Genomic DNA, 17,686 nt, shown 5'->3' on the forward strand with positions numbered 1-17,686 from the left:
GGAAACCCATGGAGATACAAGGAGAACATGCAAACTCCATGCAGGAAGGACCTAGGATGCGAACCCTGAACTCCTTGCTATGAAACAGCAGCGCTACCACTGTGCCAGTGTACTGCCCAATTATTATACCTTTTGTAGCAACAAAACCTTAACCAAATGGTTTAGGTAGCTATAAATCACAGTATCTCTCAGAGTTGTGAATTAAGTATGGCTTATTTCTTCTTGCATAACTATTTAATTTCTATAGAATATTAGTACAGTTTTGATTGAAAACATATAGCGCAATTAACCATGACAATCTTTTTCATTTAATATGACAAAATAAAGTTCTTTAACCCTTTCCTCATAGCTCATACTTTGTAGTATATTTTTGTAGCATGGAGACAAAAACTCGCACAGTATTCCAGATTAGGGTTCACTAGCGCATTATATAACTTAAGCATAACTTCCCTTGACTTGAAGTCTACACATAATTCCTATATAATTATAGGAATATAATTCCTATATAATTTCTCCCTAACTATATTTTCTTGCCTTGATCATCTGTTTATTCATCAATGTGGAAATTTTCAATATTTTAGTAAAGAGCTTCAGTTAACTATTTTTAATATAGCTTTTGGAGAAACATTAAGTGGATGAAATTATGGATAGCAATCATCATGTAAACTCTTACCAGGAGGCTAAATGTATTAATCCTTTATCTTTTTTAAAAATGAATAACGATGGCAGTAATTTCAAGAATACGTGGTGAATTAAAACTCTGCATTAATTCATGTTATTAATTTCCAGGTTTCATTCCACTACGTAATTTTCAGTTAGTAAAACATAAAGTATGAGACTTGCTTGCAAGTTTGTTGTTTATTTTTTCACATTGTATGTATAAGGTGTATTGGGTTGCTTTTTAGTAATATTTACATATATATTAAGAAATATTTATGCTTCAATTGACTTGCCAATAAAGTCTGAGTGAACATACAGTACATTTAGAATGGTTATATTCTGTACATTAAGGTAAATACAGTAAGTATGTTATAGTTATGAAGATTGATACCTTTTGAAATATGCCATTAGCTCTCAGAAAACCTTCTAGTAAAAGTGCTTATCTTGCCAGAAACTGTGGGCAGGCATTATTTGCTCCTAATGAGAAATATAAATCGTATAATCTGAATGTACTTCCAGTTACACTGCTAATTGTTTTCTAATTGGAATATCACTTGTAACTTATAAGCCCTAGAGTCATAGCCTGTCATTCCATGTGAGAATATGAAACAGAGAGGAGTGAAACCATCAGTGATTCCTCACCAGTGATACCTGGGGGCTCATCTGGGATTACTTAAGGGAAGGGATGAGTGTAGGGAGTGTCAGTGAGGCTGAGAGAGAGAACCTACACCATGTAATATTATACCTACTGCATTTCAGCAGACATTAAGAGGTCTGCATGCTCACACGAACAAAGGAAATTTTATTTTAGCAAAGCTGAATAAGAATTTCTGATTTGGCCTCTACATATAAGATGGGTGAGATTCTGAGTGATTTCTTTCCAGTGACTTGGACAGATTGAAAGTCAATAATTATATTACTATACTGGAAAAAACATTAAATGGTGTTAAATATTCAATGGTCCATTAATTCACCTTTTTTTAATCATTATTTTTAGTGATGTTTTAAAATTGAATTTTTTTAAAAGTAAGTAACATTTTATACAAACAAATCAAACTTAACAAAATTAAGCCTAATTCATTCCCACCCAAGAGGAAGCCATAAATTCATCTTCTAAACCTGTGTATACCAATTAAAGTTTGGAAACCTACTCTATGCTAGTAGGACAAAGCAGGCATTGCCCATTCTGCCACGCTTTAGTGGCACACCAGGGGCCTCATGCATAATTATAATATGACGTAAGCACAAAAGCTGAAATGTGCTTATGCAGAGAAAAATCCAGATGCATAAATCTGTGCGTTCGCCCACTTCCGCGTTCTTCCGCTACATTAATTCCGATCAGCGTGAAAAGTACCACTCGTGCACGTGCCTGCTGTCCCACCCCGTCTCCTCCCAGAATTACGCCGCTTTGAATATGCAAATCAATATAAATAGCCCTTAAGCTAAGCGTTCTGTGAAAAGGCAATGGCAAAACCACGGGGGAAAATATAAGAATTTCAGCGAATACCAAGTGAAAGGAAAAATATACTATTTGTTGGTTTAAACAGTGGTATAAACAACAAAAGGAAGTTGATCGAATGACATAGTGTGTTGGAGAAACTCGAAAGCTCAAGTTCACAAAGTCGCACAGTGCCCGAAATAAAAAAGAAATTGTCAAATATCAAAGTCGCCATGAAAAGGCGAGTCGTAGCCCACCATCTGAGTGTCATATGAAAGCTTATTAGGGTACAGAGAAAAAAAAGGCACACAGTGTGAAAAAAGCACGAAATGTCAATTTTAATCTCGAAATTTCCACTTTAAATATGTAGTTTATTTTGTCATTAAAGTAGAACATCATAAACATCATCTTAAAATCGTTTAATTTACTACTTTCTCAAATCCCATCGTAACTAAAGTAGCACGTTTAATGCTTTGTTTTATTTGATCTTCTGTGTGTGTGAATCACTACGTGATTCTTAAACGGGGTTTCTCTTCGTCTGTCAGGACACAGAATCCATTACGTTCGTGAAATTATAACTCTCTGAATAATTAAAATACTGAGATGTATATGTGATATAATTTTCATGATGATGGGAGTTAAAGCATGTTATTAAACATGGGAACACGGTGGCGTAGTGATTGTTCATGTCTTGACAGAAGATGCCTGCTGCGCCATGCGTGACCTGCGATGAAATGCTTTATTACAGAAGTACTTTTTCAAACATATTGACCTCCAATTCCTGTCCTTCCTTTTCTTCCTCCAAATACCCAATTGCCACACAATCAGCTCTGTAATGGACGTTAAGGCATGTGTAAGCTTAGAACACCGATTCTTTAAAACTTTTAAGGAACATTGAAATATCTTCGTAGTACATGTTTAATTATTCTATCCATCTATCCTTCCAGTGTCGCGACAGTCTCAGTAGGAATAAAGCACGAGACAGGAACAATCTGCTCCTCGCTAGCACTGCTGCACCGTGTCCTCACATGTTTAATTATTAACAATATAGATTATTTAAATGAAGTTAAAGTTTATCTGTATAATATAATAAACATATTTTGCTGCATTTCACCTTAAAAATGATATCGTTATCATATGTAAATCCGAGCTTTATAGTGGCTCAGGTTGTGCAATATTATAACTGTATCGCAAGTTTACAGTGAGGTAATTGTACTTATAAGTACAAAGCATTCTACAAGGAGCACTTGATGGACTGATTGAGTGTGTTTATAGTTCTGAATGAAACTGTTTGTGAACCACGAGGTCCGAACAGGAAAGGCTCTGAAGCGTTGGTCGGATGAGACCAGTTCAAATAGCGAATTGCTGAGGCAGCGTATGTTTGATGCTGTATACCGATAATTCTCTCTCCGATTAGTTGCTGCTGTGATTCCACACTCAGAAACAGTGATATAAATACTCCGAGTGGTGCAGTGAGAGTAATATGGAAAAAGATTATCCGATGTGGCAATCCCTAACAGGAGCAGCTGAAAGAAGAAGATGGTGCAGTGAGCGTAACTACGCTAAAGCAGCTATTGTACTTAGAATAGTTTGACCATTCTGTGGACCATTATATTGTTTCAGATTAATTACAATCAGATGCCTTAAACTAATAAACAATATGCGGTTAATTTCAGTCTATTTATAAAGCTGTGTCAGGGATATGAATCTGAAAAAGAAAGGGTAACCACACCTGAACAGTAGCACTGCTTTGACACTGGGTACCGCTAGTCTGCAAAACCAAGCAGAGAACTTGCGTACGACAGGGTATGAGGTACCGTGGAAATGTGTGTGGCTTTACACCAAGTTTAGGTTTTATACATCGTGATTTGAACGTGGAAAAGTTCTTGTGTAACATTTCTGTGCGTACGCACCGTTTATACATGAGGCCCCAGGACTGAAGTTGGAGACCCCTGCTCTAGACGCTGTCACTGAACTCTGGAGACTCCTTCAGAGCACCCTCTCTGGGGCACTGTGCTCACACTCTGAAAAATTACCTCAAGCGAAAAGTTAATGTGCCGTTCTCTTTTATTGGATCAAGGAACTGACAACCTCTTTCTCTTTGTGAATCAGAATTTTACAATCTCTCCATCAATCCAACAGCAGAAAGGAAGCTTGAGAAAGCAGCATCACAGAACACCACAAATAAAGGAGCATGCAGTGAATAGAAAGAGTGCACTCCAGTGCTAGAAGAGTGGCAACAAAGCAACATCAGATGTCACCTTTAAAGACTTGGTATTGTAAAACTGTTTATCTATGCCGAGATAAATTGGAACTATGAATACCCAGTTAACTGGCTGGTGTTTCTATGTTATATGTTTATCTGTCTAGTCTCTATGTGTCCTGTCTTATATGTCAACATATATATGTATATATATTTTGTAAGGGATGCCAGGGGCAACGACCCGGCCGGGACGCCTTGAGGGACCGGAGGAGGGTCTACGCGCACCCTGGATCATGTGGGGGCCGCCATCCTGGTTGTTTTGGGTGCCACGGGCACAGAGCTTTGTAGCTCCACCCTGTAGGGGCCCGTGGTCGCCGCCAGGGGGCGTTCCCATGCCTTGGGGGGAAGAAGAGTAGGGACACCCGGCGTGCTTCTGGGGATACAGGGGCGTGTCGGCGGGTGATTGCCGGAGCCCACCTGGAGCACATCCGGGTGATAATAAAAGGGGCCGCCTCCCTTCATTCAGGGCGAGAGTCGGGAGTGGAGTGGACTGAGCTGAAGAGGAGAGAAGGAGGCGGTCTGAAGAAGGCATTGTGTGGCCAGGACTTTTGGGGACTTTGGGGGTTTTGTGGTGCACTTTTGTGACTTTATTGTAAATAAACGTGATTGTGGGTGAGAGGAAAGTGTCCACCTGTCTGTGTCTGGGCCAGCTTCCACAATTTATACAATAAATTGTATTATTCCGTTTCTAAAACTGAGTGTGCTTCAGTAACCATGAAAGAAGTTTAAAGGCCAGAGGCTCGACTCCTACTACAGAGAAAGGTAAATAACATAGGAGCCAGCTGATATATTTTATAAATTGCATGTATTGCTGAAGACAAAACAAATTAAAATTCACTTTTTTCAGTTTCCTCAGGTTGCAGTTTGTTAGATATACATTAAACGATGAAGTATATAATCCAGTATTTATTTAATAAATACTGGTTTGGCATTTTGGTGGCATGGCGATGCAGTGGTAATGCTGCTGCCTCATAGTAAGGGTTACCTCCTTGTGTGGAGTTTGCATGTTCTGCCCATTCATGTGAGTTTCCTCTGTGTGCTCCAGTTCCCTCCCACAGTACAAAGATAAACAGATTAGGTGGATTGGCAACACTAATTTGGCTCTCGTGTGTGTGAATGAGTTCAACCTGTGATGGATTGCCGCCATGTCCAAGGGATTGTTCCTGTCTTGCACCCTTATGCTTGCTGGGAAAGGCTCCAACCCCCCACAACCCTTCGATTTAAGTGGGCTTAGGTAATTGTATGCTATGGTGCTGAATTCCAGGGTAAATATGCAAAGAATGATGGTATGCACCTGCTTTTGTCATTATTACAATTCTTTTTTGTTTATACATTATTAAAAAGTACACAATGATCAAAACAATGGTTAATAACACCATGTTTTTGTATTTGAAAATCTTGCATGTAGCAAAATGTACAAGTTTATTTTCATGTGTACATAGATCAGTGAAATTCTTACTTGCATGTCTCCTCAGAAGTAATGACAAAAATACAACAAATAATTAAAACGGATACCTAGCAAGCAAAATGTACATAAACAATATTTACTGTTGTGATTGACTATTCAGCAACATTAAAACCTGTGGAAAGAAAACATCCCTTAATCTACTGGTGCAACTGCCAAAGGTCCAGTACAATTTGCCAGAAGGTAGGAGAAAGAAAATCAGTTGTGCAGGAAGGCTGAGGTTTTTAATTGTACCGTTTTCCTTTCTTGTTGTATATGTCCTGAACAGAAGGCAGTAATGTTCTGTATCACCATCACAACCCTCTGCAGTGCTTTACTTTTTTTGAGTTTGAGGCATTATAACAGGATGTGATGCAGCTAGTGAGGATGGACTGCATTGTGCAGTTCTAGAAGTTCATGAAAACAGATGGAGACTCGGAACTACCCTTGGTCATCTGGAGAAGCAGAAGCACTGGTGAGTCCTTTTGATGAGAGATAAAATACGTTGTGCCCACTTTAGTTTGTCAGTTATGATGACTCCAAGAAATTTAGAGCTGCTCACTTTTTCTGTCTGTGGTCTGTCTTCTGAAATCCATGACCAATTCCTTGGTTTTTCTGACGTTAAGGATGAGATTGTTGTCCTAGCACCACTGAGTATCATTGTTAGTGATCAGGCCTATGATGATAGTGTCAACAGCACATTTAATGATAGAGTTGCAACTGTGTCAGATTACAAAATCCTAGCTGAACAAGAAATACAGAAGTAGGCTCAGCACACTACCTTGTAGAGTTACCCATGTTAATGGTCAGTGAGAAAGATGCAATAGTGCCAATCTGCACACGTTGAGTTCTGTTGGTTAGGAAGCCCAAAATACAAAAGCAGAACGTGGCACTGTCCCAAACTGATGAGACTGGTTGCTGAATGCTTAGCTACATTCTATGAGTATAAACAAGACTCGGACATAACAGTAGTTATTACCCAGTGTGCCAGGATAGTTGAATTGGATGTGTAGAGTTACAAAAAAGGAAAGAAAAAATGAGACAGTCAGAGGTACAACAAAACTGGGAGAGATATCTAAGAAAGTAAAGTAGGTTGAGATGCTTTCAACATGTGATTAGAAGAGAGACAATGAATATGTTGGCAAAAGAAAATTTGGCAATGGAAGTACAGGGGAACAGATAGCAAGGAAGGCTAAGGTGGAGATGGACAGAGAAAGTAAAAGATCATCTGATGGAAAAAGGATTGATTGAGAAGGAGGTGCCCTTTACTTTTGGTTTCTCGCAGAGCCACTCAGGCCGTACTTCAGCTTCACGTAGAGCAGCTTGTTCTGTAGTTCCAGCATCACATGGAGCTGCTTGCTTCGTGCTAATTCTTTTTTCTTTTCTCACACTGGGTATGCTGTAGTAAATGGGTGCCATGTAATCACTTTGATACTAGAAACACCATTTACCATACATAATTGCAGGCTGATTTGTTCATTCACAACAACTACTTAAAGGAATGTCTGTTTTTGCCTGCTTACCAATTGCATACTATCCTTCCAGAAGCATACTAAACATCCTTGAGGGTAGTTCATTCTGCTTCCATATGTAGTGATTATATGTATAGAATTGGTCAAAAATAATTGCTGAATGAATCCTTTATGAAAAGCTGGCTACCTAGTGGATGATGACAAAACTGAAAGTTGATGTTCTGGAAAACACACCACTTCGATAGATGGCTACTCAAAAAAATGAGTAATCAACGAGTGACTCACTGGTTCCTAGACCTACAGGGGTATCATTTCAAGGTTCTCTGTTGCAGAGGTTTGCTAAAATGTCTCGTCCAGCTCTGCTGCTCCCACTAGTAGCAAGCCAGGGGGGTTCTAGGTTTGAGGGGATCATGTCAGGCACACAAGATGAGGGCGCCTCTCACAAATATGGGGTTGACTAATATTATGGACAAGGATTTGAATGTGACTCTGCAAATAATCCAGTTTCTGTTCTGTGAATCTTGTTTTCATTTCACAATATAAATGTATACGAGGAAAGATTGCATCAGCATCCATCCAAAAATGTAAAGATTATTACCACTTGAAATGCTGTGTCATTTATCTTCTTTTTATCTGGTAATCAATGTTTTGTTTGTTGAGCAATTCTAATTATGCATTTATATTTTGTTTTACCACAATGCTCTCTTGGGTTTCATTGGGTTTGTTTTATCTAATGTTTCAGTAACTGGTGTAACTTTATGTGTAATATCATCAACACATGATTATAAACATGGCAGCGCCTCCTGTTCAGCATCCTGATATTGGGGGAAATACAAACTTGTTGCTTGTGGTAACTCTGCTCTTTAGAACATCTCTTGGGTCAAGACATTTTGGTTCATTTTTTTCTTATTTTGGTAGTTGCTGACTATCTGCTTTTAACTTCTTGCATACCTTTTTGCTAGATGCATAGATCTTTTTAATCCTCTTTTAGAATACCTATTGTTTCTACCTGCTGTTTTAGGGGAATCTTCTGTTAAATTGTTCCTTTGATGGTTGTGTCACAGACATAATAGAATATCAGGACCAGTAAACAAGAGAGTCAACAAAGCTCTCCAAAAACATGTTGAGATGTTGACCTCAATGGTACAGCACATAGTATGTCAGTTAAATATGTAAATAAGTATGTCCTGCAACATTTAGAAGCTGTTAACACTGCAAGAGGCCTTTTCTGTTTTTGCTCAAAGGGAGCCCCATACTCCTCAATCTAAGTGATATGATGCAAATTCTGCTAATGCATTGTAGTGATTTTATTAGAGAATTTTGTTTGTTTTTGTTTGGCTTATTAACCACCAAATTAATTTTAAACTAAGTTCGCATAGCATAGGGCAGTATATTTTTACTTTTAAAACTGTTGCCACAAACGTAGGTTGGAATGAGTATTAATCACAGCTTTCTGCAGTGGAGTTAGAAAGGTGTTCAAAGATGAATTAGCACATCATGTTCTGGGAAAAGCAAAAGATGAAGCCATTAGTTTAGTGCTAATATTGTTATGGTGTGGCAGAATGAGATTTTTTATGTGGAAGGTATATATTTCTCAACGTTCAGAGTAATTCTTTAGGTTTGACCTTTGTTCATTTAACAGTTTCAGTTGATTTTGGCCCAGTAGAAAAATTTCTTAGCTCTAAGTTGCTAAAAATATTACAAGATTTAGGACATGGTCAGAAATTTCAGCTTTGAGTTCTCTATTAATGTCTGCATTTTTGCTGTCCCTCAAAATATCCATCCATCCATTCTCCAACTCGCTGAATTCGAACACAGGGTCACGGGGGTCTGCTGGAGCCAATCTCAGCCAACATAGGGCACAAGACAGGAACCAATCCTGGGCAGGGTGCCAACCCACCGCAGGACACACACAAACACACCCACACTAGGGCCAATTTAGAATCGTCAATCCACCTAACCTGCATGTCTTTGGACTGTGGGAGGAAACCGGAGCGCCCGGAGGAAACCCACACAGACACGGGGAGAACATGCAAACTCCACGCAGGGAGGACCCGAGAAGCGAACCCAGTTCTCCTAACTGTGAGGCAGCAGCGCTACCACTGCGCCACCGTGCCGCCCCCCTCAAAATATTTAGAGTTTAATTTGTGATGTCTATGTGTTTGTAAGGATGACAGTTTGTGAAATTAACCTTGCAAGTTGGTTGCATTGTAAAATGATAGAAGCCTTTTACTTTCTATCAAGATTTCTCCAGTATATTGTGGTCTACAAAAATTACATAAAAGCAGATGGAAAGTGTTCTGACTACAGTAGATGATAATTTCCACTTTCAGTTTTCAATGGATTTCCAAGTTTTAGGTGTTTGTGAATGGGATTAATAAAGTATCTATCTATCTCTCTCTCTCTCTCTGATTTTAATATCTTTTGAGCAATATTTGTGGGTTAAGGGCTGCCAGCACAATGACTAAAAAAAAAAAAAAACTCGGGTCGGATGAAACTTGGCACAATTATTAGCATTATAAAATACCAAAAACTACTGATTTTGACAAAATCACTCTAGTACCTTTTACTATACACAGGTATGTTCTGTACATGTAAGCTATAGGTACAGTATATGCCAGGTACATTTTCTATATTCCAGTCAAAATTAACATGTTTGTGGTTAATTTGAAATGTCATTTCCTCCCACAGTCCAAAGACATGCAGGTTAGGTGCATTGGTGATTCTAAATTGTCCCTAGTGTGTGCTTGGTGTGTGTGTGTGTGCCCTGCGGTGGGCTGGTGCCCTGCCCAGGGTTTGTTTCCTGCCTTGCGCCCTGTGTTGGCTGGGATTGGTTCCGGCAGACCTCCGTGACCCTGTAGTTAGGATATAGCGGGTTGGATAATGGATGGATGGATGTTTCTCTATAGGATATTCATAAAGATTATAGATTGGGCTCCACAAAGTCTGATTTTTCAATAACAAAACTGTGAGGAAACAATTTTGTTCAGATTTGGTCTCTTGTAATGAGGCTGGAGAAGAAACATGGATCCACTGAATTGAAGAACAGGTATTGCAGTGGCACCTTCTACGTTCTCCTGTGAAGAACTGGTACAATTGCAGAATTAAGACTGATTGAAGAAAATGATTTATGCTGTTGTTTCCCCCTGGTGCATGGCTGTAGAAGCTGACAGATATTTTGTTTAAAAAAAAAGTGTAGCAAATACATCTAGTTCTCTTATAAGTATGTTCAAGCAGTGTTATAACTAGATTACAAATCTACAATAAAAGGTGTACCGTTAAACTTACTGAGAATCTACTGTGTTCTGTACTAGAAAGATTTTTCCACTTTTGAAAGTTTGCCTAACCTTATCACAACTGGTTATAAAAAAATATCTTCTGCCATTTGTAGTCTTGTTACTTGTACTGAAAATGAAATGAATTGCTGATATTTTTTTTTCATGCTGCAAAGATTTTTATTTAAAGTGCCATCATTTCTTTTCTCTGATTTTCACCTTAAATTAGTAATTTCAAGGCCAGTTAATATGTCATGTAAAATTTTATCAAGAACTGGCATAGAAGTAGTTAGGCTGGATCAGTGTTTGCAGCACAGAATTTTGTTACTTTTTCATATTTAATATACTCCACTTTTTCATATATTTAGTGCACATATCAATTAAGAAAAAAAATATTAAATAAAACCTAAATATGCATTTGCCAGTTGTGACAAAAGACAACCAGGCATGTTCCATATGTCAATTGTAAACTTTCAGACCCTGTGGCAAATAAACTTCTAAACATGATACAGTATGAAACAATACACAATAATAACATGCACTTAAAAGCATCTCTTATTCAGAGGTAGACAGGAGTGAGATGTTGTATGTCCAGTAATATTTTGAATTCATAACATTTAATTTCCTTGGGTAAACACATTTTTGAGCAGGTTGCAGTATTCTGCAGAATAGTCTCAAGATGGAGATTGTAATTTCAGTTGTAAATAAATCAATAATTTTTTTGTCAAGTTTTGATGATCACTTTTTATCTCCACTGCCTCCTTTTCCAGCACTATGGTGTTCATCTCCCTCTTTGCCAACAGCAGCCTTTACTCTTTTTTTCCCAAGAGGAGTTTTAGCATACCAGCTCTATAAATAAATAAACAAAAAATAAATTAATAAATACTGTAATATAAACATTTAATATAAATAATAACATTTAATTTTACAATACGCCGTCTGTTTCATACATTTTAACTAATGTTTCCCATTTTCTTTATAACGAGCACAATTTGTTTTGATATTTTTCCCAGCATTATAATTTATTGTTTGTGAATAGGTATGTATATGTGACAGAAAAGAGGAAAAAAGAAGGAATCTGTAAAATAAGTGACTTATTTTAACCACACAAGAGGAATAGCCTGGATATTACATTAGCATGACACAATGATATACCTTTAATTCAAGTTTCACCTTTACTTAGAATAAGCAGCAATGCTCTCAAGGTACAGGTGAAGCTAAATTAGAATTAATGAACATGATGCTAATGTGAAAAAAAGATGAGATTTCACGAGACACCATGGGAACCCGTCAGTTCAAAATTAATGATAATGCCCTCCTACTCTCTTTCTGAAGTACAGGCGAGCCCATTAGCAAGGAGGGAGGGGTGAAATGATGGCCCAAAGTCAGGATGTGACCACTTCTAACCTATATGCTTTCAATAAAATTAATATAGTTCTAGATTAAATAAGACATGGCTGTTAAGCGAATGTATGATTTAAACTCTGAAAACTTAACGTTAACTGGTATTACATGTGTATAGTAAAAGAATAATGCACTTTGCTGTTGGTCTTAGTGCAAAATGGCACCTTGCAAGCTTACACCTTGTGTGATTTCTTGAGTACTAATTATACCCTGCATAAATTTTGAGTCATTAGCACTATTGCCCACATTTGATTATGGCTCGCTCATAAAGCATAGCTGAGGTACACTACCTGAAGATGGAGACTAAACATATGAATAAGGATAATGAAAATAACAAGAAGTTTATTTTATGTTGCTTTACTCTGACAGAAGTTAATGGACACTGAAAGTGCTGAGATTTGGCATGCTTTCAAAAAGTTTTTTGCTTTGGATATATTTTTGTTCCCTGCAATGAACTGTCACCCTGTCAAGGGATTGTTCCTGCCTTTCACCCTATATTTGCTGGGATAGGCTCCAGCCCCCGGCGTCCTGTTCAGGATCGAGAGGTCTTGGAGAATGGTACAGTATGGTATACATTTTATTACATTATTAGGTTTTAATGTTCTTTTTTGATTTAAATTTTAAGTGAATCACAAGTTAATTTTTCTTTCATGCAAAACATGTTTGCTAAGGACTGCCTCAATGATTTGCATTATGAAGGCTCAGTTAAACATTCGCCTAGGACAATAAGAGTCCTTTGGTCTGCAATTTTTGAATGCTCATTGTCAGATTAAAGTCCTTTTTTGAGTTTGGATTTTTTATAGCAGTGTTTCTTCATCATAAAGTGCTATTTCAAGTATTGATTTTTGTGCAACAGCTCACCTTTTAGTCTCAGTGCTCAAAATTATTGATTTTCAAGGGGTGAAAACTCACCATCAATCCACAGAGAATATGTGAGTTTTGATTTTTGTGGCGATAGCTCACCTTCTAGTTACAGTGCTTTCTGAAAAGTGAATGTTCATCTTCCAGTCAGACACTTGCCCTTCCAGTCACATTGTTTTTTCAAGTGGTGAATGCTCACTTTCAGTCATAGAGAGTCAGTTGTAGTGTGCTCTGAGGCGGGGATGATCCTGTGTTGGTCTAGTCTTAATACAATGTGAGATTTAAGAGCTTTTTTGTGATCCTCCCCAACTGTGCTGCATGCAGAAACGCAGATGATGCATTTGTCGAGGGTTGCTTGTCCATTGCTGAGACAACCACAGATTCATGGCACCACAAAAGTAACTGCAAGTTTGCAGTCTCCTCACGTAACAAGTCCATTGCCCTATGGTGGTTGTGGGGAACATTCTAGCCCTGTCACTGCTTGTTTGCTTTGTCTGTGTGTACTGAAGTGGTGGCTCCTGTTTGAATAAATACCCTAATTGTTCCTGTCTGATTGGATTAAAGTTGATGTTATTTAAGCTTTTGGACTTTGTGCTTTCTTTCTTGCCGTAACAGATTTACAGTAACGACTAATTCTGGTAATTAGCTTTGTTGCAGTGTGCCTCAGTGCTATGGATTAGTAGTGAATTAAGACCAAGACTAAGTGCAGTTGCAGTCTGCTGCTTTGCATCAGAGAAGGAGAATAAAGTTAAGTACTTTACTTTAAACCACTTTCTAAGTAAGTTTAATGGCGTTAGTATGGTAAGTAATGTTACAAAATAAATCCCACATGCATCAGACAGACTGTTACAGACAAGCAAAAGCACAAATATTCCAATTAAAATAAATACCTTATTTTATATTTATATTTGTACTGAGGTATAGCATGTATCATACTGATTTTTTTTTGTTACTTTTGAATCAGGAGATACTTGACAAACTGAAGTAATTAAAAATGTTTGGAATTCATTTTTAAGAACACAATTAAAAATGTAAAGTGACTGTTAATGACAAACTAGATGTCACTGGACAGTTAGGAGACTTGATTATTAACATGTCAGGCTTAATGTACAGTAGATGTTAAAGCATTTAATTGATTGATTAATTGATACAACAGATGTAGGAAATCACCTCCTGATAATACTGCACTTGTGTAACAGTTGTAAGGAATGTGATTTTTTTACAGTGTGTTATATTTATTGTTCTTTACAGTGTTACAAAGGATTATAGGCAATTTTTTAAGTTCTTTCTTCTTAAAATTTTAACCTCTATAAAAGTCTGAAGTTTTTAATATACACGAAGAGGAAGCATTAGTATTGACCAAAGACACTCTTAAAGAAAAAAGAACAGTCAGAAGAGCAGAAAGACACATTTTGCATACAAGTAAAAATTTACTTTTGCAGACAAGCAGGATTTAGAGAAAGGTCAAAACATTTTCATTCTTGCTAGAAATTCGATATGCTTGTCTGAAATACTTGACCATTACTTGTTCTAAAATGGTCTGTCAAAATAACATTCAATAGAGAGTGGTTAGAGATATTCACCTTGACCCTGACAAAGTTTTAAAAAATCATCAGCTTACGGTGAAATTCTGAAGAGAGAGAGAGAAAGAAAGGAGATAAAGAAAGAAGAACACAGTCACCCAGAAGACCCATGCTCATGCCATGAGATACAGCAATGTTAAAGAGAGATAAAATGTCACACACATTGGGTGTGTCAACCAACATTGTCTATGACTGCTTCTGAAATATCCAAATTGTACAGTGTGATTTTGTTACATCCATTTACAGTATTTTTATTTTCTATTCTGGTACATTAAGACAATTAAAGAATGATAAAGACTGTGATGACTGGATAAATGTTTATTTTCGGCTTCCTTTGCTTGTGTTGTAGCTCTGTCTTGCCATTTGAGGTAAAGAAAAAAAAGGAGATGTCCTCTAATAAGAAAAATAAGCACAGCAGGAATCAATTCTTGATGCAGCTGGATCTGTAGGCCCACCTTCAATTGCATTGCCTCTGCAGGCTGTGTTTCATTCTAGGCCAGGTAAGACAAGGATAAGACAAGGATAAGAGAACAAGAGTTGGGGTGGAGAACATACGTGTTAATGTATGTAACAAAGAATCTGGATGTGGCAATAAAAAAATGTGTGTCTTTAAATGTATGTTTTGATAGGGTCATCCCAAAACTCTTCCAAAATAAAACAGCCGCCCAGTCACATGTAAGAATTCAGTGCTGGGCAAGAATCATAACCATTCTCATTTATTGAATACTGAGATGAGAACACTTCTTTGTAGTGTGATTTGTAGCTAACTGCCAGAGTTGAATTGTGGCAACTTGATTTTCCCAACTGATGGATGACGGATAATGTGTCAGCTAACTAAGCATCAAATCAAGCAAGTATACTTTAACAAAGTAATAGGATGAAAGCAAGAACAGCAAGCTTGAGCCATAATTCCTGCAGTTGTACAGAAAACACATGAGTTAAAAGAAATTGCTTAAAATTAAATAATCCCCAAGATTTTTATGTATCCAAGTACAGAGTCAGAGTCAGAAATGTTAAAATACAAATAGGCGACAGCTGTTATACTTTTTAACTGTAACATTCCACCTTATAGGGTCAATTATCTAAAAATGATAGATAAATGATGCGCAGAATAACCAAGTGAGTATTGTAGTGTTATTTCTAATGGTACCAGTGACACATATCTGTAATATGGCATCGTTGCTGTTTACCTAGGGGACAGAAGGAGTCACATTGTTCTACAAGAGCATAAGATACTTCTTAAAATAAAAAAATCCAATTTTGTATAGGTATTCCGCTTCACATTAAGCAGTCTGGTGGATATGAATTGTAAAGAGGCAAAAATGAAAGTAAACTGCATTTATAAAAAGAGATACTGCTTTTAATAAAACATTATGGTGTTTGTAACAGATAGATCAGGAGGAAAGTTAATGCGAATTTCAAAGATGCTTTTTTACATTCTATAAATTTTACATCATAAGATCAATAATTGAACTTATTTTACTTTAGTTTTTATACAATATTAATGCAATATATTGTACAGTAATACTTTGAACAATAGTAATTAATATATTTTCTGGGATAGTCCCATTGCTACTGTCTATATTGGGCCTAGGCCAAAACATAGGCAGTTTTATGTGGTGTGTATATATGAATATTTTAGGGGATTGTGTTTGTATTAGGTAGTTTCCGAACTATGTGACAAGTACTGTGTTTAAAATGGTTTATATATGTGTATTGAATTAAATGTAATGTCAGTAGGTGTATGTATATGTGGGATGATGACAGTGGTGGATGCAACAATGGACACAATGATTACCTTGTCCATTCTCCACAGGAGGCTTATTTCTTCTGTCAGCTTTGTGTCCTTCTGAATTTTATTTGTCTAGTAAGTTGTGTGTTTTGTATGGCAATGTCAGTAATAAATTTAGTTTTATTTTGTTTGTCTTTCAGTGTTCTGTCTGGTATGTTATGGCGGGTATAGTTTTGTCTGTCAGTATACTGTAGTTCTATCCCAGTATAGTTTATGTGTGGCATTTTTTTAGAGCTGTGGTGGGGTGAACTTATAATATGGTTTGTATGTGTATACTAATTTGTGTTGTAGTGTCATTTCTTGATGTATAATGTTTCACATCTGGTTGTGTCTGTGCATGCAGTCTGTTTGTATCAGTAGTTTACAACCTGATGTGACATGCTGGATTATTTGTTTTTCCTTGTAGCAGTATCTGCATGTACTCTGTATAAAGTGAGAATATATTTTTTGTAGTTTCTGATTGATCTTGTATGGTTAGCATAAACCCTTCTGTTTCACCAAATATATCACCACGGCTTAGCCAGGTATTTGATGCATTCTTCTTTACACAAGACTGATCAATTTTATGAAGATGTCTGCCATACAGTGTTTTCTGGGTCCATGCTTGAATTTTAAATTATGTGGTTATGTCCTCTGTGATGTTGTCTGTGTGTATGTTTTTGTGTAACAGTGTATTTAATTTAATTGTGTTGTATAAGTTTCATTTTTGGAACCTAAGGTATTTGTATAGTTCCCAATCTGCCATTGCCTTCGTTCAGTTGCCACTTTCAAGGGTCTACCCACATTCACTTCCTTTTTCTACATAAATTTTTCTACATTTGGCCAGTCCAAGCTCCCTATATGTCTTTTAAATACATTTTGATTATTTCTAGTAACTGTTGTAATTGTTTGCTTATTCCTGCATATGTATTTATGTTGAACATATAGAATAAATGTAATATGGTGTATAGTTGGTGTTGATATTTAACTTTGTATCCATATAGTGCGTTGTTTAATCTGTTTGATAATGGGTTTGGAGTGAGACAGGAGTAGTAAGGGCTAATTGAGTCACCCTGGATGATGTCTCATCTTATTGATATTGAATCTGTTCATATTGAAGTGCTGTTGATATGTGCAAGTAGTTATTCTCCAGATCCAATTAGTGTTTGCAGGCAGTGTATAAGTACAGGGTGTATTTTGTATTAGTGCAATGTTTATACTAGTCATGTGTATGGGATACTGTCAAATGCTTTTCAGTAGTCTATGGATGCTGTATGCAGGTTTGTGCTTTTTGTATGTGTTTTGAAGAATCAGAGACTCAATTAAGAGCTGTTCTTAACTCGTGTTGCCTTAAGCAGCCTTCTTGTGGATCCGTAAGTGTCTCATTATTTGTTATGTGTGTGTATATTTTGATTATTCTGCATGCACTAAGTATTTTGTAGAGCCTGGATAGGCATGTTTTTTGGGACCTGTAATGTCTTTTGACTTGGGTTTTGTGTATGTGATGCCTTCTGT

General features: G+C 37.0%; 1 protein-coding gene across 2 annotated transcripts in view; it reads right to left on the reverse strand.

The window, feature by feature from the left end:
* Positions 1 to 10,723: 10,723 nt before the first annotated feature.
* The window catches only part of zgc:153738 (uncharacterized protein LOC558115 homolog), a 282,457-nt gene continuing 275,494 nt past the window's right edge, over positions 10,724 to 17,686 (reverse strand). For both annotated transcript variants that reach the window (XM_039753239.1, XM_039753238.1), the window contains one exon: positions 10,724 to 11,401. In XM_039753239.1, the coding sequence (XP_039609173.1) occupies positions 11,291 to 11,401 (111 nt within the window). In that variant the 3' untranslated portion in view covers positions 10,724 to 11,290. The remainder of the gene's footprint in view (positions 11,402 to 17,686) is intronic.

This window comes from Polypterus senegalus, chromosome 5 (assembly GCF_016835505.1).
Source record: "Polypterus senegalus isolate Bchr_013 chromosome 5, ASM1683550v1, whole genome shotgun sequence".
NCBI classification, from domain to species: Eukaryota; Metazoa; Chordata; class Cladistia; order Polypteriformes; family Polypteridae; genus Polypterus; species Polypterus senegalus.